This window comes from Lynx canadensis, chromosome C2 (assembly GCF_007474595.2).
Source record: "Lynx canadensis isolate LIC74 chromosome C2, mLynCan4.pri.v2, whole genome shotgun sequence".
NCBI classification, from domain to species: Eukaryota; Metazoa; Chordata; class Mammalia; order Carnivora; family Felidae; genus Lynx; species Lynx canadensis.
The window spans coordinates 41,536,339-41,559,805 of record NC_044311.2 but is presented as its reverse complement, the minus strand read 5'-3'; the positions used below and the strand labels follow the sequence as shown (position 1 = coordinate 41,559,805).

Below are 23,467 nucleotides of genomic sequence, written 5' to 3'. Positions count from 1 at the left end.
GAAACATCCAAGTTTACATTAAGAGATTGTATATTTCATATTTAATAGTGAGGTTATAAATCAAATAACTCTGGAAAAAGATTATAATAATGCTATTTCATCACATATTTGTTTATTTTCTTTATTAATTTGTTTATACACACCTTGTCTTGTTCCACAACAAGTTTCAGTATGGGGACTTACAAATCGAGGGATAAGATTTATGCATAGAAATGCATGCCTCTCGTGTTGCACAGTTGCTAAAAGTGGATTCACATTTTAACTGATTATGCCACAAGACTCACTGAATGAAAGAAGCTATTTTATCACTAAATTATGGTCCACTTACAAACCATTCCCCACCTATAGCAATTACTTTAATGGCCAGTTATTCATAAAATTTGCTATTAATGATGCTTATATGATACAGTATGATAGGAATAGCTGAAAACATAAAGACACAAAACGTTTACATTACTTAGGTATAGTGTAAAGAAGACTGGATGTTGCCTTCTTATAAATCAATATTTGGAAGTCCCTAGTTAATTCCACACCCTACTGACCATGCCAGTGTTGAAAGGGATATGTGGAAATAGGAATACTTACCCATCACTGTTGAGAATGTAAATTGATACAAACACATTTGAGATCAAGTCTCCGATGATCTCCAGTGATACTTAGTAATTTCTTAATATTTACTAGTACTTAGTACATCCTGCAATAATACTTAGCAAAAATGAGGATCTTCATACTCCATAGCCAGCATTTTCATTTCTGGATGTACACCACCTTCAAAAGACTGCTACGCATGGGCATAAAAAGCATACTGCCTTATATACTGGAAACAATCTAAATTACCACGGAAAGACAACATCCATTAAATGTAGTAACAGGCAGTGGCTAAAAACAAATGTAACTTTATGCATCATAATGCATTTTATTTTTCTTTAATTTTTTTAATGTTTACTCATTTTAGAGAGAGAGAGACAAAGAGAGCATGAGCATGAGCTGCCTTTGAAGAAGTGACTCAGTGAGCAGGGAAGAGGCAGAGAGAGAGGGAGACACAGAATCCAAGCAGGCTCCAGGCTTTGAGCTGTCAGCACAGAGCCTGACACAGGGCTCAAACCCATGAACTGTGAGATCATGACCTGAACCAAAGTCAGATGTTTAACCGACTGAGCCAGGAGCCCTGCATTGTCATGAATTTTAGAAGACATAGTTTCAACTAAATAAAATGTGCTTTGGAACTATACCTCAATATAAATTAGGAAAACAAAATAATTCCTTCTCATTCCATATATATATGTATTTATGTACGTATATATATTCAATTATATATGCACATATGTATGTTTGTATATGTATATATTTAATTTTTAAGAACCCATAATTTTATAATAAAACAAACATAATCATGAAATATCCTAGAACTGGCTCTTCCCTTCCTTGGTCTTTGGTCCTGCCTCAGGCCTGTAGGCTTACACCTTACTCCATTCGCCATCCTTTCCTTAAAGGAGGCAGTCTGAAGCATAATGCAATTTTTGTCATAGCAGGGAGCTTATCTGTCACTCTATGGATTTAAATAATGTGCAGCTTCTTCCTTCATACTGAGGCAGACTGCTTTGGTGAGCCTTTTCAGACATGAAAATTTGAGTCAAGTGTCTAACCATGAAGTGATTAAATAATGGGGAAAGTTCTAAACAATTACGTAATGTTGAATAAACAGCTCTTCAGAACAGCTGCAATGTGTCCAGCAGAAAGGCCATGAGTAGGGGGGGTGATTGCAGTGAAATTATGATGCAATTTTTTTCCATTTCCTCTTGGCTAAGGCTGAAGTTGGGGGTGGAAATAGAGACCCTTCTTTTAGAAGGGACAAGGACAGGCAAGGCAGAACATCCTCAGAAAATGAGCATGCCCAAGGAGCAGAGCAGCAGAGCAAGGCTCGGGAGAGGGCAGTTTCCTGCAAAGGGGCAGACCCGTTGTCTTGTTTCCTGAGAATTCATTTTTAAGTCTCCTTTTTTGCACTGTGATCCCCTGGTTTATGTCTGTTAGACACGCCCACCTTGTATTGGCTATATTTCGTGGAATCAAGCCAGCCAATGAGAAAACTGCAGCCTGATGGCAAAGGGAAATTGGTATTGATGCTGCTTGAAACAGTCAAGGGCTTCAGAGCACAAACAGAGAGGTCAGAGTGAGGGTTCTGAGCGCCGTGCTGAAGGGCAGGGCGGTCCTGGTGTTTCTGTGGAGGCAGCAGGTGTGAGGAGAAGGGAATTGAGGGCACCATGCAGGTGGAGTTGAATGACCGCAGCAACTGCAGCGGGAGAGGTGGCCAGGCCCGCCCTTGGGGCAACACTACCTGGCAGGACAAGCACTTGGTAATAGGACACTTCAACGTCCGAAAGGTCCATCAGAAGGGTTTGTGAGCCTCTCTTCTAGAAGAGCTGGGAAATAGAAAGGAATGGAGAGAAGGGGAAACCTCAGGTTGGTATCTGCTGGGCCTTTGCAAAGAAAGAGCAATATGGATGCTGTCCCCAGCAGGACAGAGAGAGAAAGAAACGGGCACTTCCTACACCACACCAAGTTAGGTGGCCTGGAAGTTCTCCCTTGCAGGTTAAATGACTGAAAGCCTCCCTCAGTCATACGGCCATATCCAAATACATGGATGGATGGCCTTATACAGCCACAATATATGTTTAATTGGCTTAGATTTTTATTTCAAACTTGGTGCTCTGTAGCAAGTCAAAATTAACTGGTCAATTACGACCATAATTTAAAGTTACCAGGTTTGCTAGTGTTAATAACAACTTAGTTTCTTTGGAATGAAGTTTTTCTTTCAAATGACCAAGACAAGCAGTAAGAAATCTAGGAAACATATAATTTCGTTAAGATACTAATCATCTTTTTTCACCTCTTCTGCAAAATGACAGGTCAGATAACAGCAGCTCTTCAACCCCAAATACTTCAAAACAACAACAATAATAAAAAGAAATATCTCTTTGCCAAATAAGAACATAAACTTTTGGCTGCCAACAACCTGTGAGAATGACTTTATAATTTCTCATCACAGGCTATGGTTTATCAGGCCACTTAACCATTTTTAGAAGTAGACAGTGTTACTTATAATGCAGTATATCTTGCAGGTTCAACCTTTGCAATTCATGCCATCCAGGGGATTTAACTTGGGGAGCAAAATCTCCATGGTCACTTGGTCACCTGCATTTAGAAAGATGAGCTGTCTATGCAAGGTTACAGTGCTTTCTTTTCCCCCTCAGTATGCAATACTGTTAAATATCACCTATGTGTTCCCATTAACTTTGCAAGGTTATTGAGGGCTTGCATTTTCAAATACCTCTGATTCGTCAAATTCAATTAGAAATGAAAATACAGATTTATTTATTACATAAATAGTAAGGAATAATCTACTTCCTGCTTATTTGCTTTTGGGGAGAGAGAGTGTGAAAAAAATCCCAAGAGAAAAATAATATTGAAGTTCAAACATTTCCAAAATATGAAATATTATGTTTAGAACTCTTAGGAAGTTAACACAGGATAGAAAAATGAATCATAAACTCTGGCACAGACGATTTTTAGAAACTAGAAACATAGAATGTTTCTGACATAATAGTGAATGCAAAGGTATATATTCCAAGAAATTTAAAAAAAAAGGAAAGAAACTTGAAAGAGTCTTGAAAACAAGACTCTTAAAATGAGTCTTCCTTTACGGTTTTTACTATGTTTAAATTGTTCCTTCAGCCACCAAGAGATATGATGGTTTCTGAGTAGTGTTTGCCTTTGGTGATATCTTCGTCTCCCCCTGTTGTCCAAAGTGATTCAATACATCACTCTGGAAACTAAGACACTCCCTTTCTCTGTTATTTGTAAGCTGACGTGAAGTAGACAGACACCTTCTGAAGTTTTATGCATGCTGTGTTTTTTCTTCTTGCTGCAACAGGAAAAGCCTTTCTTTTAACCTGGCTGCCTTTGAAGAAGTGACTCAGACATCCTCATGGCCTGTAAAGGTAAGAGTAAATACAGCCAGTTAATAATTTTTCCTTATTTATGACTAAAAATATGCAGTTGCAGGGATGTTACAATCAGTGAGATTGATACTTTAAAACCTGTCACTTATCCCTTTTGAACACTGGAATTTTTAACTTCAAGGAGCATGTTCCATTAAAATTAAAAAAATAATAAAAACTACCTGATTGAATGTAAAAGTTAAGATATAAACAATGTTTTAGTTATCATGAATATAAACATAGTGAATTAATAAGAAAAGCTGCATAGCAGAATTCAGAAGGGCAGTATTTAATGCCAAACACAAGGACAGGCTGATATTCCAAGTTTAAAGGGATTTGAAGAAAACTTTTCACACAGAAGTTAAGAAGTGTTAAAGTACAGTTCAATATTTTTAAATTTCCTATTTGTTGTTTAAAATGTGTGATATACCCATTTATTTTAAAGAATTCAATATGTGTAGTGGTAAATTCTAATAAATTTAATGGACTAAAAGTAATCATTTCTGAGCAAAAATCTTTCAAAACTTCTTTGATAGTAAATTATATATAAAAAAGCAAACAGAAAATAACTAATTTAAATAAGCAGATTAATTAAGGATTTTGTAGGGGGAGCTGGGAATTTTCTCAAGTTCCTAAAAGTGCATAAATATCATAAGTGCTGTTTTACTTTAAATACCTTCTCAAAAGACAAGAGAGAGGGATTTGTTGTAAGTAATGAGTTTCAGTCTCACTGAAAACACTTGTGAAGTTATATAAAAATTGAAATTATGATGTGTTTTCATTCCATTATCAGAACAAACCATTAAACTCTAGCCTATAATAAAAAGTTTTAGCATGAAGCTAAATTAGTATAATTGGCAGAAACCTTTTAACCTAATCACAAATAGGATAAGAGAGTACACCAATTTAAAATATCCGAAATTAAATTAATGAAGCATTCAAAGAAACATGTATTGCTTATTTGCTTTCTTCACCAAAATACACTTTTGGATGCTATTTAATATGGAACAGAGGAGATAATCTTTTCATTTTTCTTCAACATTTAATGTACACCAGTCCCTGAGTATCACAAGGAAAGCTCAAAAAAATTGTAAAATATAGACATGAAACAACAAAATCATGAATTTTAATATGTGTGCCTCATTTTTATACTTGAAGACGAACTAAAAAAAAAATCTTGACAAGTCTTTTCTTTCACCGAAGACTGACACAAACACTTAATCCAAAACACTTCATCACTTTATAAGAGTTACAGCAACAACAGTAGCCTGTAAGGTAAAGAGTTGCAGAGTACGTGAAATATTTATAAGCTAGTTATACATTTTTAAAAGAGTAGATAGAAATTCAAAGCCAGATAGAAATTCAAAGGAGTTCCTTCTTTATCTGGTGGTCTGAGACTTTGAAGAAACTTGTGACTGGAAAGCAATAGTAAGATCAAAATATGATTAATCTACCAAAAAAGCAGGGATGTTCAGTAATGATAAAGACTCACCACTAAACTTAGAGGCAGATTTTCAGATGGAAACCCAATACTCCTGCAACCTATTTCAAATAGCACATGAAGTGGGCAAAACATCTGTCGGAGACTCTATTCTATTTAAAAGAAATGAAAAGGAAGCTTCCTTTTGAATCAGAAATCTGGTTTGAGAGGGCAAGACAGATTATCATCCTTATTTACTTAAAACATTTTGGTAGACAGGAACGCCTGGGTGGCTCAATCGGTTAAACGTCCCACTTTGGCTCAGGTCATGATCTCACGGTTTGTGAGTTCGAGCCCCGCGTCGGGCTTTGCACTGACAGCATGGATCAGCACTCAGATCTTCTGTTTCCTTCTCTCTCTGCCCCATCCCTAGCTCTCCCTCTCTCTCTCTCGAAAATAAGTAAACATTAAACACACTTAAAAAATTGATCCTTACATATGTGCATAAAGAGCACCAAACTGAAGTACATTATTTTTTTATGTACTTAAAAGTTCTCCAGGGGCGCCTGGGTGGCGCAGTCGGTTAAGCGTCCGACTTCAGCCAGGTCACGATCTCGCGGTCCGTGGGTTCGAGCCCCGCGTCGGGCTCTGGGCTGACGGCTCGGAGCCTGGAGCCTGTTTCCGATTCTGTGTCTCCCTCTCTCTCTGCCCCTCCCCCGTTCATGCTCTGTCTCTCTCTGTCCCAAAATAAATAAAAAACGTTGAAAAAAAAAATTTTTTTTAAAAAAAAGTTCTCCACTATTAAGTAGTAGAGCCTTATGTATGGAGTCTTATGGGTTAAACTCCCGACTACGAGATCAAGACCTGAGCTGAGATCCAGAGTCAGAAGCTCACCCGACTGAGCCACCCAGGTGCCCCAGGTTCATGATTTTTTAACTAAAGAGCACTTGTAACCACCAACAAAATTAAGATATAGAACATTTCTGGCACTTCATAAAGTTCCCTTTCTAGCCACAGTCCTACACCTCCACATCCAGGTTGAACTTCTCTCTGCAATTTTATCATTACGAACTAGTTTTCCCCACATCACAGTTTTGCCTCTACTTTGCTCTGAAAGCCAATGACAACAGTGCTTTTGGCACTAAACCCAAGAAAGGATTGTTTGTTCCCGTGTTACTATTTCCGGTTGCTATTGATTGGCCATTCTCTCCTCTCCCAAATCTGACATGGTGTTACACGGTGTTCCTCCCACTTTACTGCTTGAGGTCCCACTTAGACCACCTTCTCAAGAGCAAAAGGAATACTTTTGCCTGTATGTTTTTTGTATGCCCAGAGGGGAGAAGTTCAGGTTGAATCCCGTGGGAAGCAAACTGCTATATATCATTGGTATGGACCTCTAGTTTAATGAGGCCAAATGACAAGTTTGTTTCCACATGATCCTAACCCTAAACATGCCCAAATTCTAAATGTCCAAATTCTCAATGTACAAACTTAAATACCTATCTTGATCCATTCTTCCAACCTGAAGGTTAAATAAATACATGAATCACCTGGCAACTGTTCCTCATTAACACCACATGTATACACAACCTTAATGAGCCTATCATTACTACAAAGTTTATGTAAATGTTTAAAGGACCATCCACTGGATGTCCATGTTCCTTCACCAGTTTTTGTTTGTTTGTTTTTAATCCCTCTCCAAGAACTCATTCACGCTATACTTGAATTCTCTTAATAGTGGAGAACTTACTTTCTCCAAAGGAAACTTAGTCCTTTCTTCAAATTTATTTTTTAGAAACTTAAAGGATTCTGAAAACTATACCCCCACATACATACAACTTGCATGAATTTGGTATCAGTGCTGAAGGAAGGTCATTCTAATCTGAGAATTATATAGATGTCACTCCAACTTTAGTATATGTATAGTGAGGGTACTTATCCAAATCTGCGTGCAGCTGTTATAAATTTCTTCCTTACAGTAAACCAGAACAATTTTCCTTTGTCCTTCCCATTCATATGTCTTTAGAATAGTGACAATAATTTGTTTTCATAATGGTCCCTCTAATTTTTGAAAATAACTATCATGAATCTTGATCCATACCTATGTTCAATCTAAGACAGCATAGTGTTGTCGGACTAAATGAATGCAGGTGTGAGAACTCCAATAATTTATGGATTCGTAAAGATGAGGAGTAAAAACTATGATAATCTTTGGAAAAAAAAATGGTATCTAATTAGGGAGTAATATAAATGGCAGTCATGTGAAGAGAAAAAGGAAAAATGATACTAGAAAAGCTGTAATTTATATTTTTTTTAAACAGAAGACTTTTTCATGCATTAGGGCTTATACATAATAATACACAGGCTCCTGACTAATGCAGCAAATCTCTGAATTTGAAGCTAACAGATAAGTGAAATAGTAACATTTTCACCTGGCAATAATATAGAAAACAGGTGATTGTCTAAAAAAATCAAAGCCAAACATTAAAGAATTCCGTATTTTATCTTTTGTAATACCGGGTAAGCTTACAAAGGCATTCACACTATCAAAAATTTTGGGGTGCTTTATTACAAAGTACTGAGAAACCAAAGCTCCATTAGATATTATACTACCCTTAAGCTCATCAATTAGATTTGTGTGTTCTCATAGTATATAGAATTAAACCACTAGTTCTCAAAGTATATGGTCAGGGGGCAGCATTAGTTCATCTGGAAATAGAAATGCAAATTCAAGCCTCAGCCCCACCCCCAACTCCTGAAATCAGAAACTCCAGAAAGGGGGCCAGGAATTTGTGTTTGAACAAGCCCTCCACGTGGTTCTGGTACAGCGGAAAGAATAAGCACCTGAAGCAAACTTTGCAATAGCAGTAGGATTGATAAAAAGCGATAAAACAGCCTCAGCAATTACAAGGTACCCTCATAATATTTAGGGAAGGGAGACTATGCCTTGAAACTCAGAATTATGACTCAAAACTTATGTCTAAGTTTATCCTTTTAGGAGTAGAGAATATCTAGTTCCTTTTACCGTTTCACTTTGGAGTTTATAATTTTGCAGCTCTTTGAGCAGACGTTTCATGTGCCTCCAAAAAATATATTTTTAGGGGCGCCTGGGTGCCTCAGTCTGTTAAGTGTCCGATTTCGGCTCAGGTCACGATCTCACGGTCCTTGAGTTCGAGGCACCTCGGGCTCTGTGCTGACAGCTCGGAGCCTGTAGTCTGCTTCAGATTCTGTGTCTTCCTCTCTCTCTGACCCTCCCCCGTTCATGCTATGTCTCTCTCTGTCTCAAAAATAAGTAAACATTAAATATATATATATATATGTATATATATATATTTGGAAATCATTTATTTTGCCCAAATTATCCACCATTTTTCTCACAACCACTACTAGCAATCCTCTGCACTCCTTTTCCTCTGGTTTAGGGGGTAAGTTACGGCAATGGTGAATAGGGAAAATGCAGGAAAGGCAGTAGAGGAGGCAGGAGATCATTGGTCCTCTGAATTCAGAAGTCACAGATACTATGAGAAAAATGAAAGAAATGGCCTAAATTTAAATATGGGCTGAGATTTTCATTCTCTTGCAGATGCACAGAACCAAAGAAGTAGAGGTCTGCCTGGCTTTCTTCCTGGAGCTCCAGCCCCTGACCGCAGCTTTCACCTCTCATATCCCCACCCAGAGAACCAAGTGTGGCAGCCAGCTCTCCCTCGGCCAGGCGGTCTTCCTCCTGGGCTAGAATATTTAAGCCAGGTGTTTTTTCTATTTCTACACACGTTTGCCCCTTAAAATGAATACCAACTTGGTTTCTTGCTTTTCAACTGATGGGGTTTTGGGGTGATGGGGGTTCGGAGCTGACGGCCAAGAAAGAATTCTTGAAGACTTCTTTGGTGCAAAAAAGCGATCTTATTAAAGCACGGGACAGGACCCATGGGCAGAAAGAGCTGCACTGGGGTTGTGATGGGTAACTAATTATATACCTTCCAGTTGGGAGGGGGTTAGGGATAGAGTAAATCACTAAGGAATTTTGGAAGCCAGGTTTCCAGGCCCCTATTGGGAAAACACCATTTATTACCATTTAGTAAAACCTCAGTCATGAGACCCTTCAGGCGTATATCAGGGGGCCATAAGCTTGGAATATGATTGCCAGCATACATCTTGGGGAAGCTGAGACAAAGGAAGTTTCCAAAGGGATTTTTAGATGTTAAAATAGATTTACAGGATGGAGGGGGGGGGGGGGCAGGATAATGTTAAGTCAAGATTCCCTTTTGCCCCCAGCAAAGTGTCATCATCGAGGCAGCTGAGCTCCTAGGTCACTCTGCCGGTTTCAAGGACTTGCCAATGGGCTGTAGGCAGTAAGGGAATTTAATTTTTCATTTGCCTTGGTTTCTCACATCACCATGGCAAGCACTTAAAGCCCTTTCCTTTGTTCTTGGGCAGCCAGGAGTGTCCGAGGAGTATCACACATATTCCACATGGGAGTGGGGGTGCTAGCTTGTACTTTGCTCTCAGCTTGCCTTATGCTCCCTCATCATCAACCAAGGTTGAAGGACTTCAACAAATGATGTGTTGAAGTGAGAAAAGCATTATAAATCATGAAATTATGGAAAAAAATTGTTTCTATTATTTGGAAAGAAATTCATTCTCTTTTATTTCCACTTCTATTTTTATTTATTTGGCAGAGTGATGACACTAAACATTTTTGATGGAGCTGTTTAGCACATTTATCCTCCTTCTGCTCATTGCTCAAGGTATAAGCAAATGTATCCTCAAGGAATTGCCTAACACGTCTAGTCACCTACAGCTATTTAATTAAAGAATATTTATTGAGTACTTGCTATAATCGAGACATGTAAAAAGCATAAAACCTAGTCCCTCTCACCCAAACACTCTGTAACCTAATTGGCATGCAAGAAGTGTTGACAAGAAGTGCAAGGTGATGTACTAAAGCCATATAAGCACACAGTTGTAATGTGTACAGGTGCATAGAGCAGAGAAAGCTGTTAAGGATCTAAGTACTCAGGAGAGACTTCCATAATGATCTAAGAATTCAGGGTCCTCAACTGAATCTCAAAAGATGACTATAAATCCAAGGGAAAGCAAGTTACCAAGTTAACATCATTGTCTTTGATACTGTTGCATCTTTAGGCCGGTGTGCTTACAAGATCATATTACTATTAGATATAGTCATTGGAGGGTAAGCGGTGATTAAAGCCCTATAATAAGTCAATCAAGAAATACCATCCTCTGAATTATGTGGCACACAAAGGACAATTATACTTTTATATATTATTGTTGCTTTTGTACTTTATCCCACAGAAGATCGGAAATACACTGATATTGAGATGTCAGCACATCTGCTGCAATTTTCAGCTTGTTTGGCATTCTTTCAAACCATAAAGTCTATCTCCTTTATCAAAATCAAATCTCTGTGTTAATTCCCTTAAGGTACAAGAGATTTCTGTTATGCCTGATAGGGTTTAAGCTGCATGCAGCATATGTTCCTGGGAAAATGTTTATAATTGCAGATGCCTTCTCCAGAAACCCACTGGCAGACAAATGTACTACAGAGACTGGAGAGCTCAGGGAGATGTGGAAAAGAGCTGGAAAAGCTAACCTACCATCTTCCATCTGCAGAAAGGATCAGCTGTAATAGCTGACTAGAGTTGATTAACTGCTGCAAGCTGTTTGGGAATGTTGTCAGACAAGGTTTTGCCAAGTATAAAAGTGATATACCAGTGCCAGAGGGCTGAGGTTTGATGATCACATATGGTCATCACATATTCTTCTTCCATCCATGAATGATGACACACCCGGAGCCAGATGCTTGACATGAATACATTTTTTTTTACATTCCATAAATAGAGATATGAGCCCATTGGCTTCAGTTCTAAAATGAAGTCGATTTTCCATACCTATACCTTTGGTGATCTATTTCAGAAAATAAAAATATGCCACAAATTGGCAAATATCTTACTTCAAAGGGAAATACAAGTTATTCACTTTACACTAAAAGAACACTTATTCGCTTTAAAGCAGTGTGCTTAAACAGGGTAAATGAGCATTTTAAATGTTTTATACCACAAGTCTGCAAGAGATATATATAAAATGAATTTTTGTGTGTTAAATTTTATCTGAGAACTGGAAGAATTGAATAAAATCATGAACATTTGAAAATAGTACATTCTTCAATAAACAGGAAAATACACAAAATCCTTCTAAATTAAAAAAAAATCACAGTAAAAATTTAAAAACACATCTATTCTCCTTTAATCAAGTCCATCCAATGACTAATGAAAATCTTTTTTCCATTAACAGTTTGAAAATAAATTTTCAGGTATGTATGTAAATATATAATGCATATATACACATGTACACATGTGTATACATGTATGGATGTATGTGTATGCGTTTATGTTGCTCATGTAGAGTTAAACCTAAATATAAAACAAATAGATTATCTCTCTGGATTAACACGTTCTAATAGGTAATATCATTTTATACTATTAGTGTCAAAGGATAATTATTATAATTTAGTCACCTATAGGTAAGAGTAGTGAGTTAAGTCTACAAAGACACATGTATAGATCCTATTTATTTGGAAGTATGTATACTAAATGGAATACTTGTAAACCTGATAAGTTATACATAAGAATTTATTCTTAAGCTATATATGCAAGTCTGTCGTTCGATTTCTATCCTATGGCTTTCCTACTTGAGTGCTTTACTGGCCCTGACACCTAAATACGTGATGCAATCTGTTTAAAGTTTCCAAGATTCCTGGTCCATCAAATAATAGCAAAGAGTGGTAAGGGCTCATTTGGAGCACAGTGTGTAAGTGGCCTAGCACTACTTGAAGGAAACTGCAAGAACAAAACAAGACCCTCAAATCCAGGGGTATTGCCCACAGAGATAGATCAAATCAAATGTTATTACAGAGGCTGGGGTGAGTGTAAGGGTAGAGAAAATAGGAAGGAAAGGTATTCAGAAGTTCCACAGTATCACTTAATTGTTTATCCCAGTTCCTAACACTTGTTTAGTGATGCCAATACAACAGAGTAGAAAGCATGTCAAAACTGGTGGCAGTACAATCAATCTTGGTTCAAGTCCTAGCCCAACCATTTACAAGCTCTGTGATCCTGGGCAAACTGCTTAATCTCTCTGGGATTGCTTCTTCACAAGATAAATGTAATGATGCCTATGTCTCTAAGTTTTTGCGAGGATTACATCATACACTATGTCAAAATATCTACCACAAGGACTACCTCACGGTAGCCATTAAATAAACAACTGCTACTATTAGAAAGCAGAGAGGTACAATTTACCTTTCCAATGTGGAATGGATCTCAATTGATAGTCTCTAAATTTCAAGACTAAAACTTGATCCATGGCACCAACATTAAAGTTCCTAAATTCAAATCTTAGTCTTGCCCCCATAATTTTCTTTATCCCTAACTTACCTCTAATGGATCCACCACTAAATAACTGTGGATATCCTTTGTGACTTTTCTTTCAACCCTCCATTTCTCTCAAAAGAAGAGAACAGAACTAACAATAGTACACTATGAAAGACTGATTCTAATATTTAAAAATTGCCATAATTCTGAAAATAGGTTTTATAATATCTTAAATCATAAATTGTTTATGGAAAAGATTTTTTGTGAACCTTAAAAAAGAGGACCCATGCACTCTTTTACCAATAATAAAATGTAAATAGAGGATATTTAGTTTTGCCTGTACCTCAGGATATACAAGGAGAATGAAGGAAATAATGTAACGTCAAATTTTCCGGACTTGTGATGCCCAATCAATACCCGATGTTACTAATGACTATTTCAGCTCAAGCATTACCAGTGAGTTTATTAATGTGAAGGGAAAATAAGGTGAAGATAATTTAGAGGTGAAATAGAAAAGAAAGTGTTAGAAAAGACAATGGTCTTCAGGGTTCACAAGTCTACCTTAGTGAAAATTCATTCTCACAACATATTTGAATATTTCCTTTAAAAATCTGCATTGTATACTTTTTAATATAGTCATTCTCAACTATCTGTGGCTATTTTATCTCTGTAAGTTAACTTCATTTTTAATTACATAAAGCAACTTTCCTTATATTAGCTGTTAGTGGCATAACTTATTCTGCTTAAATGGGTATTTTGTTGGCATCAGCAGGATTTGTTCGTGTTTTCTAATCCAAAGGAAGGTGTGAGTGAGAATAATTTATAAAATAACCTCTCTCAGCTTTAACAGACATTTTATCGCTATGAGGAATGAGTTGAGAGTGAAAGAGAAGTTAGGCAGGGTGGAGAAGAAAGGCCAGGCATTCGGGGGTCATTGATGTTTTGTTTCATTTCCTTTAAAAAAATGAGTTTTGAAACCTTTTAGACATCATTGTTCAGAGACTGTTTTAAAATCTTCTCTGAGTATTGTTTCCAAGAGTTACTCTATTATCACTTTATCACAGGAGAACACAGAGTTAACCACAGTTCTTATTCTGATTCTTGGCATTTCTGCCTTGGAATTTTCAGGGTTCTTGTATTTTTTAAAAAATTTTTACTTGAATTAAAAAATGTATCTTCTTTTTCATTATAAAATGTGAGCTGTTTTCAACCATTTCCCCAGTAAAGAACATGGAAATTAATGAATGTCATGTGATAAGCAAGTTAATAGTAATATCTCCAAAGGTTTTCAAAGTGTGATGTAATACCTTTTATTTCCTTTATGTCATTCTTTAACAGTTAGACCTGATAATTATACACCAGCAGGTGGAGCTTCTTGGAAGTAAGTATATTATATTCTATACTTATTAAAACGGTTAAAAATATTTTAGGCTTCAGAAATTTTGTTATATTTAAATATCTTCTAAACAATAATGTTAAATTGAGGATAAAGGTAGATCAAAAAGATCAGTAGGTCAGGGTGCCTGGGTGGCTCAGTTGGTTAAGCTTCCAACTTCATGATGTCACAGTTTGTGAGTTGGAGCCCCGGGTCAGGCTCTGTACTGACAGCTTGTTGCCTGGAGTCTGTTTCAGATTCTGTGTCTTCCTCTGTCTCTGCTCCTCCCCCTCTCAGTCTCTCAAAAATTAATAAACATTAAATTTGTTTAAAAAAAGATCAGTAGGTCTTTTAAAATAAACATTTGAAGTAAATTGTTAGTCTGATATAGGTACACCTAAAAGCATGAACTCTCCGAGTCTTTGATAATATTTTATCAGGAATCTAACAATTTTTATCTTAAAATAAAAGGTTTTATCATTTCCATGTTTGGTAATAATTTATATTTACTTAATAATTTCATAAATGGAAATCAAGTTTGAGACTAAATAACAAAAACCCATTCTACTCTTGAAACTAATATTACACTATATGTTAACTAATTGGAATTTAAATAAAAACTTGAAAATGATAAGTGAGTAAATAACAAAAACCCATCAAACAAAATTTGATGTTTTATCATTTCACCGGTGATTCATCAAATGGCATGTTATTCAACAGTACATAGATTTTCGATGACTGACTGAATTCCAATTAATTATTTTTTGTCCTTAACATCTAAAATATGTCAAAATCGTAATATATAGGTAGCAGGATAGCCCGCGGCCATAGATACACTGTCAAATAGATTTTAAACAAAATCATTACTATGCTGTGAGTCATCCCGTAAATTCCACAGCAGTGTTAGAATTATTTGAGGATTCCATTCTTTACAGCCTTGCTTCCCTAGTTGAAATGTGGAACTACATGTGCCCAGTAGGTCCTATATCTGGAATCAAAATGTAATCATCACACAGCTTTGCTCTGAGTTTACTTTGATTTCCATAGCTAAGTCCTCAAATTTTACAGCATGGAAGTAGATTTGGGTGAAGAAGATACCCCATACTTAATAATTAGCTACTGTTTTCTTTTAATAACACTACCCCTTTTACTTATTGAAAGATTTGATACTAGGCAATAGCACTGTTTTGATGATTGGTTTTTTTGGTTTTTTGGTTTTTTTGCTCCCTTAGTGATACTTGGCACTGAGACCTCCAACAAATATGAGATTAAAAACAGTTTGGGACAAAGAATTTACTTTGCAGTGGAAGAAAGCATCTGCTTCAATCGTACTTTCTGTTCCACACTTCGAGCTTGCACTCTGAAGGTCATGGATAACTCAGGTCGGGAGGTGATTACAGTAAACAGGCCCTTGAGGTGTAATAGCTGCTGGTGCCCTTGCTACCTGCAAGAGGTTAGTCATTGGCTCTGGGTGTACTTTTATTTTTCTACGTTTGAAAAGGTTGGCAATTATTTATTTAACAAATGGCATTCATCTGGAGCTATAAGGCAATTCCCCTATCAGTTGCTCCTTTAGGATCCAAACAGCTTAAGGATGGTGATTCACTAGTTTTTTGTTTTCTTTTGTTTTTGTTTTTTTCCCAACCAAAAACTGTAGTGGCTTTCGTTTTGTTAATTGGCAGACAGCTCATGCATCATGTAAATGGGACACATCCTCCTGAATCTCTGTGTTAGCCACATAACTGGAATACCTATGAGTTCCACCATTAAGTAAATCTACCCTTTGTCTTCTCTAACTGGAGCAAAGTTCGGGAAGTACTAAGTAATACTAAAATCTTCCAAGGTGTTCTCTTGGTTAGGTATCAGTTTTAGTACAGAATCTCACATTCCATTCATCCATTTATGACAAACTTTAAACCTTGGCAAGACTATGCTATTGTTGTGAAGGGAATCATTTCATTATTTTATTTTAATATATAATAGATTTTCATCATTATCTAGTAGATCTATAATAACGTTCACTGACATAATGCAGTTAAGTTGATAAGGAACCTTTACTTATTCTAATGTCTTTGATATCATAACATCTCTATGAGCTAGAAAGAATAGATTTTATTCTCCATATTTAGCAATTGAGGTAACTAGGGCTTAGAGAGTGGAGTTAACTTACCTATGATCACACCAGGAAATATCAGGAATGGGGCTTGATCCAGATATACTTATTCAAGCCCAAGTTTCTCTACTGTGCACCTATGTATAAGTACTCTACTTAGCAAGATGAAAAAAAAATATTAATATGAATTGGGGTTAAGTAGGGGAGTTTCTGGAATATATATTGAAGCTAATCCTCCAATTGTTATAGGCAATTACTTGACTAAGTGATAAAGTGGCTAAGGTACTCATTTGGTGTCCAAGAATTTTCATCCTCCTACTAAGGATATTTAAGATCTAATATGCTTTAAGATGGTATAGTCAGTATAATATAATATATCCATTTGAATGTTTCTGATGTTTCTGATGAATGTTTCTGATAATTGATGTTTTATTTCATAGTAGTCCAATGTCACATAAATTAAAAATAAGATGTATCTGATACCGCTTAACAATTTTTTAAAGATTTGCTCAGAATCAAGCCAATTATTTTGAAAGTGATCCCAGAACAAATCTATATAATTCTGCCTTTTCAGTGTTTTTTTTGTTTGTTTTTAATTTAAGTGTAGTTGACATACAATGTTACATTTTTTTCAGGTGTACAATTTAGCGATTTGACAAGTCGAATCCCTGTAATTCTAGGCACTCTTATTGAAACCACCTTTGTTGATCCAAGAGCACTACAGATACACACGTATGACTATGAACTTAATAAATAATAAAAAAAAAAAAGACAAAAGGAAAACAGATTATAAGGAGTGGATTGGATTTAAAAGCAAACAATTGTCACTATTTTCACCCACCTCTGACTTATTTCACAACTTTGTCTGACTTGGTTTGACCATATAAACATGTTGAAATACAACATGATGAAAAGTAAGGAAATGAAAGTAATGGGGTACAGCACTAAAGTAAAGCCTAAAAATGCAATTACAAGTCTCTCACACTTTGGAAAAAGTGAAACAAACAGCAATCAAATTGGTGTGTAAAACTGTAACTTCACAAGAAGCATTTGTTTTTAATTGAACCCAGAGAATCTGGAAGCTGACAGCCTGAAGGGCAAACAATCATGAATAGTTAACAACTGGTAAGTGAGGGTTACAAATAGATGTGTGTTGTGGCAACACATTAGAGGCAGTGGAAGACACAGGAAACAGTGCCTGGCCAACCGCCACACCCGGAACAAAATGCCAAAGAAGACAGTGTCCCAGGGTCAGAAGACCGTTCTGGGAGAGGTTCTCTTCAGGGAAGTAAGATCAAAGAAAGACATGAATTTTTAGTGAGGAATGCCAAGCAAATACCTGTCTAGTGAATATCTTTGTTTCTATAAAATATGAAAAAAATCCACTGCAGTGCTTCCTTAGAAGCAGATATTTAGAATACTTTGTGGAATACAAAAATAATTTCATAAAAGTTACTGTTTAGAAGGAAAGCGACTTGTAAAATTAAAATACAATAACTGTAGGAAAATCTTATTTTATTATTATCTCTTCTTGCAGTTAGAAATCCAAGCCCCTCCTGGTACTATAGTTGGTTATGTTGCACAGAAGTGGGACCCCTTTCTGCCTAAATTCACAATCCAAAATGCAAACAAAGAAGATATTTTGAAAATTGTTGGTCCTTGTGCAACATGTGGCTGTTTTGGCGATGTGGATTTTGAGGTACGGTTGACAGAGTGAAGGAGGTTTTCACTTAGGTCCTCATGGTTTGCAACAGAATTCAATGTTAAAATATTCAAATCATGGGATATCTCTGAAATAAATTTAGAAAATAATATATTTGTGAAATAACGTAATAAGTCCATATTGTGAGTGCCAGTAAGAACTCGTAATTTCAGATATACTAAGTTCAAGGTTTTTTGTTTTTGTTTTTAAAGCATACTAAGGAGCACCTGGGGGGCTCAGTTGGTTAAGAATCAGGTCAGAATCTCACAGTTCCCGAGTTTGAGCCCCTCTCTCTCTCTGCCCTTCCCCAGCTCGTACTGTCTCTTTCTCTCAAAAATAAATAAATAAACTTAAAAAAAATAATAAAATAAAAATAAAGAACACACTAAAACTTTTTTGATTTATGTGGAATTACAGCACCCATGGTATAAAGTAAATATATATTAGCTTAGAATCACCTTAAATTAGATCATCTTTTCCTCTAGCTCTGGTGGTAACATATCCTACTTCAGATCTCATCTAAGAAGTACACTCCATTAAAAATCACTAATTTATTTTTTTAATATAATTTTTTGCCAAATTGGCTTCCATACAACATCCAGTGCTCATTCCAACAAGTGCCTTCCTCAATGCCCATCACCCACTTTCCCCTCTCCCCCACCTCCCATCAACCCTCAGTGTGTATTTAAGAGTCTTTTATGATTTGCCTCCCTCCCTCTGTGTAACTTTTTTCCCCCTACTCTTCCCCCATGGTCTACTGTTAAGTTTCTCAAGATCCACATTTGAGAAAACATCACTAATTTAAAAGCTATGATCATAAGACTTGCTAAGTTCATTTTACAAAACAATCTACACTTACATAAACATAAACAGTTAAATGTTTAACATTTTAACTCAATGTTAAAAAACAATAGGTAGTTGTACATTCAATTGTAACTATAAGAACTATGTTAACTACTATTCCTGTAAATATCTTTTAGGCAAAGGAGAGCTCATTTAAAGTGTCTATTTATTATTCATCCCTTCCTTCATTCATACATTCATATATAGCCCACCTGGGACATTCAGTTTGAGGAACTTTAGCGAACACTATTTACCGAGAATGTGATGGAAATTTTACAAAGCGAACTGTTGTAACTCTACCCCACTCCAAAAAGACTTGGCATGCTTTCCTAAGACTAAAAGACAAAAATATGTCCTATGATTGAGCAATAAAAAGTTTTAGTAAAGGTATATCGATGTCCTAAGTAACCTTCTCTATTTCTATCTTTTCCCACTATACATAAAGTAACAATTTATATTGAATCCTTTCAGCCTTTGAATGAGAAACGGGGCAAGCAAATGAATAGTTGATAAAGTTTAACTGTACATTTCTTCTAGCTGTGAAGGACTATAGATTTTTGATGTCAAATTAATCTGAATTTCCTGTGCTACATTTGCCCAGAGGATTTTTTTTTTTAAGTGAAAATAGGACTTAGGTTTAGTTATAAAGGAAAGACCTAGTAAATTTTGGAGTATAATATAAAAATGAGATTAAGCAATGGCTGATAATGTTTAAATATGTTAGTAATTCTATATTCTTAACAATAAAAATTTAAAGTTTACAATGTGTACTTAGAAATGAATTTCTTCTAAAAATTGTTTCTCCAATATTTCTCAAAAATATTTTCTTTTTCTTTTTCTTCCTTTTGTTGTTGTTGTTGTTGTTGTTGTTATTGAAGAATTCAGGTTTAAAATCTAGACTTCAGGTAATGGAATTACCTTCAAGGTTAGACCATGTAATTGAGACTATGTACCTGCTGCCATCTTGTGGTAGCCTGGCCTTAATTATTTATTGCTATTATTTTCTCAATCTGCATACGAAAAGCAAGAAAAAATAAAGGAATTATGATGAATCAAAAAACTGTCAAAAAGGCAAAATTCCTGAAGAGTAAACTGGAAAGTTAAATCTCCAAACTTATGCTTATATAACAGAATGAATGACATGGAACTGTCATTTACAGATGACTAATAAAATAATTCGCATCTCTCTCGAAGCAAACATACTAAGATATGTAAAGCCATCCATTTCACCTTCAGGTTTAACATCTCTTATTTTCTTTTCAAAGGTGAAGACCATTAATGAAAAACTTACAATTGGGAAGATTTCAAAGTACTGGTCAGGATTTGTAAATGATGTCTTTACCAATGCTGACAACTTCGGAATTCATGTTCCCGCAGATCTAGATGTGACAGTCAAAGCAGCAATGATTGGTGCTTGTTTTCTCTTTGTAAGTATGGTCTTTTTTTAATTTATTTTTTATTTTAGACAGAGACAATGTGTACAAGCAAGGGAGAAGGGCAGAGAGAGAGAGAGAGAGAGAGACAGAGAGAGAATCTTAAGCAGGCTCCATGCTCAGTGCAGAGCCCAACACAGGACTCGATCCCACAACCCTGGGATCATGACCTGAGCCAAAATCAAGAGTCTGACACTCGACCAACTGAGCCACCCAGGCGCCCCTGTAAGTATGGTCTTAAAAGCATAGGAGTGATTTATTTCTCACCCTTTCCTCATTAATCACTACAGAGCCAATCTCATTTTACACAGCACCACATTTATCCCACAGAGGTTTATGCATAGAAGGCTAGGTTGGGACCAACTCTTCAGAAGTCAGAATTTAGGAGCCTGCATTTCTAATAGACAGCCTTTCTCCGCTGACCCTCATACACGGTCTTTCGGGGCACCTGGGTGGCTCAGTTGGTTAAACTTCCAACTTTGGCTCAGGTCATGATCTTGCTGTTCCTGAGTTCGAGCCCCACGTAGGGCTCTGTGCTGACAGCTCAGAGCGTGGAGCCTGCTTCGGATTCTCTATCTCCCTGTCTCTGCCCCTTGTCTGCTCATGTTCTTTCTCTCCCAAAAATAAATAAACATTAAAAAGATGAAAAAAAAACAAGAAGCAGTGCCCTGTCATGTGCTACTCAGCATTTCTTCAAAAACTTAGTTACCCATTCTCTTTCCATTTCAATTTAGATTTTTGGCTCATTTTCATTTTCACTGAAAAAATACGTAAATATCACATTATTGATCCTGGGTAAAGTTCAGGACTGTTTCATTGTTTAACAATGAACTAAGTGACACTCAGAATGTGAAAAGTAGTTTTCTTCCCTTCGAACATGAACATGGATACATGAATTCAGAGGGAGGGGTTAATATTTATCAGCTTCCATTATTACAAAGGTATTACATCTTTGTCCTTTCTTTCCAACTTATAATTTTATCAAAAATATTTTCTTCCTGGTGTGGAGATTGGTGATAGAAAACAGAAGTCAAGTAACACCTACGCCAGATGGTTGCCCATCTCCTGTCCCAATTTTTCCTCTGATATCTCCCTCACTACTTACCATTGTCAATGCTCTCACAAAAACCCATGGAATTTTAAAATAAACCTACATTCTTCATTTCATATTTTGTTGTCCTTCAGGGTTTTAGGATCCTAAATCTTATGGATATTTTAATATGGGCTGCTGTGGGGGAAAAAATGGCTCTATCTACTCAGTTTTTTCCAAAGACACACACGGAAGACACACACATACACACCCTTTCCCCAAAACCTTAATTTGGCCTTTCTGATTAAGCTCCACACTTAATGTTTATATTAAAAAACAGACCATTTTAGGGTGCCTGGGTGGCTCAGTCAGTTAATTCAGCTGACTCCTGATTTCAGCTCAGGTCATGATCTCACGATTCCTGAGTTCAAGCCCTGCATCAGGCTCTGTGCTGACGACGTGGAGTCTCCTTGGGATTCTCTGTCTTCTTTCTCTGCCCCTCCCCTGCTCATGCTCTTTCTCTCTTTCAAAATAAAAATGCACATTTAAAAAATGTTTAAAAAGTAAAAACCAGATCATCTTTAATCTGCCCTACCCACTTATATCATTTAACAGACAAACAGTAAAATGTACTGTCAACAATTCACTATGCGCTACGAATTGGAGAAGCTCTGATCCAGATGACACCCCAATCATCTGAAAAGATAACTTTTTAACTCCATTGCCTCAGGGAAAAACCTACTTACTGAGAATATCTAATGGCCCCATCCGGTTCTTTCTTTTCCTTTTTACCATAATATAAAACATTTGCACTTTTTTTTTTAGCCAATATAGCTTTTAAAACAATTTCTGCCATGTATTAGGTAATTACATAGATACAAGATAAATTACTTACTTTTACATATAATTGGACAGGAAGAATTGTGTTTTTAATTTTTAACATTTTTTAAAATATTTTTGTTTATTTTTGAGAGAGTGAAAGAGACAGAGTGCAAGCAGGGGAGGGGCAAAGAGAGAGGGAGACTAGAATCTGAACCAGGCTCTAGGCTCTGAGCTGTCAGCACAGAGCCAGATGTGGGGCTCAAACTCACGAACTATGAGATCATGACCTGAGCTGAAGTCAGATGCTTAACCAACTGAGCCACCCAGGCATCCCATGTTTTTAATTTTTAAATACTGTGTCCATTTCATTACCTTGTGTTGAGAGAGAGACCATCAGAAAGTAGCTGGTATGAGAACTCCCTGATCCAAACAGCAAAATTCGCAAGTACTATCTAATTTTCTGTCTTCTCTGGTTTGAGGCTACCACTCCACAACCCACAGCCCTAATTACCATTTCTAAGTTCCCTCTGGTATAGTTTTCAGTACTTCCTCAGATGACTACCTGCTTGCTAACCACACAGTCCATGAGGATATATCTAATACTTGTTCAAAGGTCAGTGTCTATTACAACATCCCGCACTGACAGAGAACGTCCTGCAGTCGAAGTCTGCACTGTCTTGATCACCTAAGATTTTGACTGATGATACCCTGCTGATTCCAATAAGATTTCCAAGTAACTTGTACTCTGAAAACTAGACATGTAAGTGTCATGAAGCTTAAAACGTTTTGACTTTCCTCTTACTGATGAATCTCATGTTGCTAACACACCACTGGGAAACATAATTGCTTTATATAATCAAAGCTTACCTGTGAGACTCCTGATCTCAATTGTCACCTTTTTGTAAATTCACTCATACTCAGTTTATTTATTTGTAGGATTTTATGTTCTTTGAACATTCACTAGCTGGATTGTAACAAGCGAGATGACAAAAACGATCAAGTATGCAAGAACATGTTTCAGTAAGTAAAGTTTAAATGATCTCTTTCCCTTTGAAGATGTCTATATTTGACGCTGTCTAACTCTTTTTCATTTTCTTCTAGAAATCCCTTGGGCTCTGGATTTCATTTCTCAATGGTTTGCAATATTTGCTTTTTTTGTAACAAATGTTAATTATTACATTTATTAAAGCATAATGTAATGAAGCAATTATCTGGTTGTAAATGCATGTTAGCTAAAGAAAAGATTACTGGCCTTACTGGACTGAGAGCAGGGTTGCTTTGAGAGATTGTCATTCTTTCTTTTTAATCCTTTTGAAGTTGTTGCATGGGTAAGCATGAAA

The 23,467-nt window shown here is 36.4% G+C and overlaps 1 protein-coding gene across 1 annotated transcript; it reads left to right on the top strand.

The window, feature by feature from the left end:
- The first annotated feature begins 3,935 nt into the window (after window positions 1-3,935).
- Window positions 3,936-23,259, top strand: PLSCR5 (phospholipid scramblase family member 5). Its single transcript, XM_030329727.1, has 8 exons — window positions 3,936-3,998; window positions 9,002-9,165; window positions 14,148-14,190; window positions 15,417-15,637; window positions 17,835-17,996; window positions 20,108-20,269; window positions 23,064-23,147; window positions 23,229-23,259. Exons 1-7 carry the CDS (start codon window positions 3,986-3,988, stop codon window positions 23,100-23,102), a joined length of 804 nt encoding a protein of 267 aa, XP_030185587.1. The 5' UTR covers window positions 3,936-3,985; the 3' UTR covers window positions 23,103-23,147; window positions 23,229-23,259.
- The last annotated feature ends 208 nt before the right edge of the window (window positions 23,260-23,467 follow it).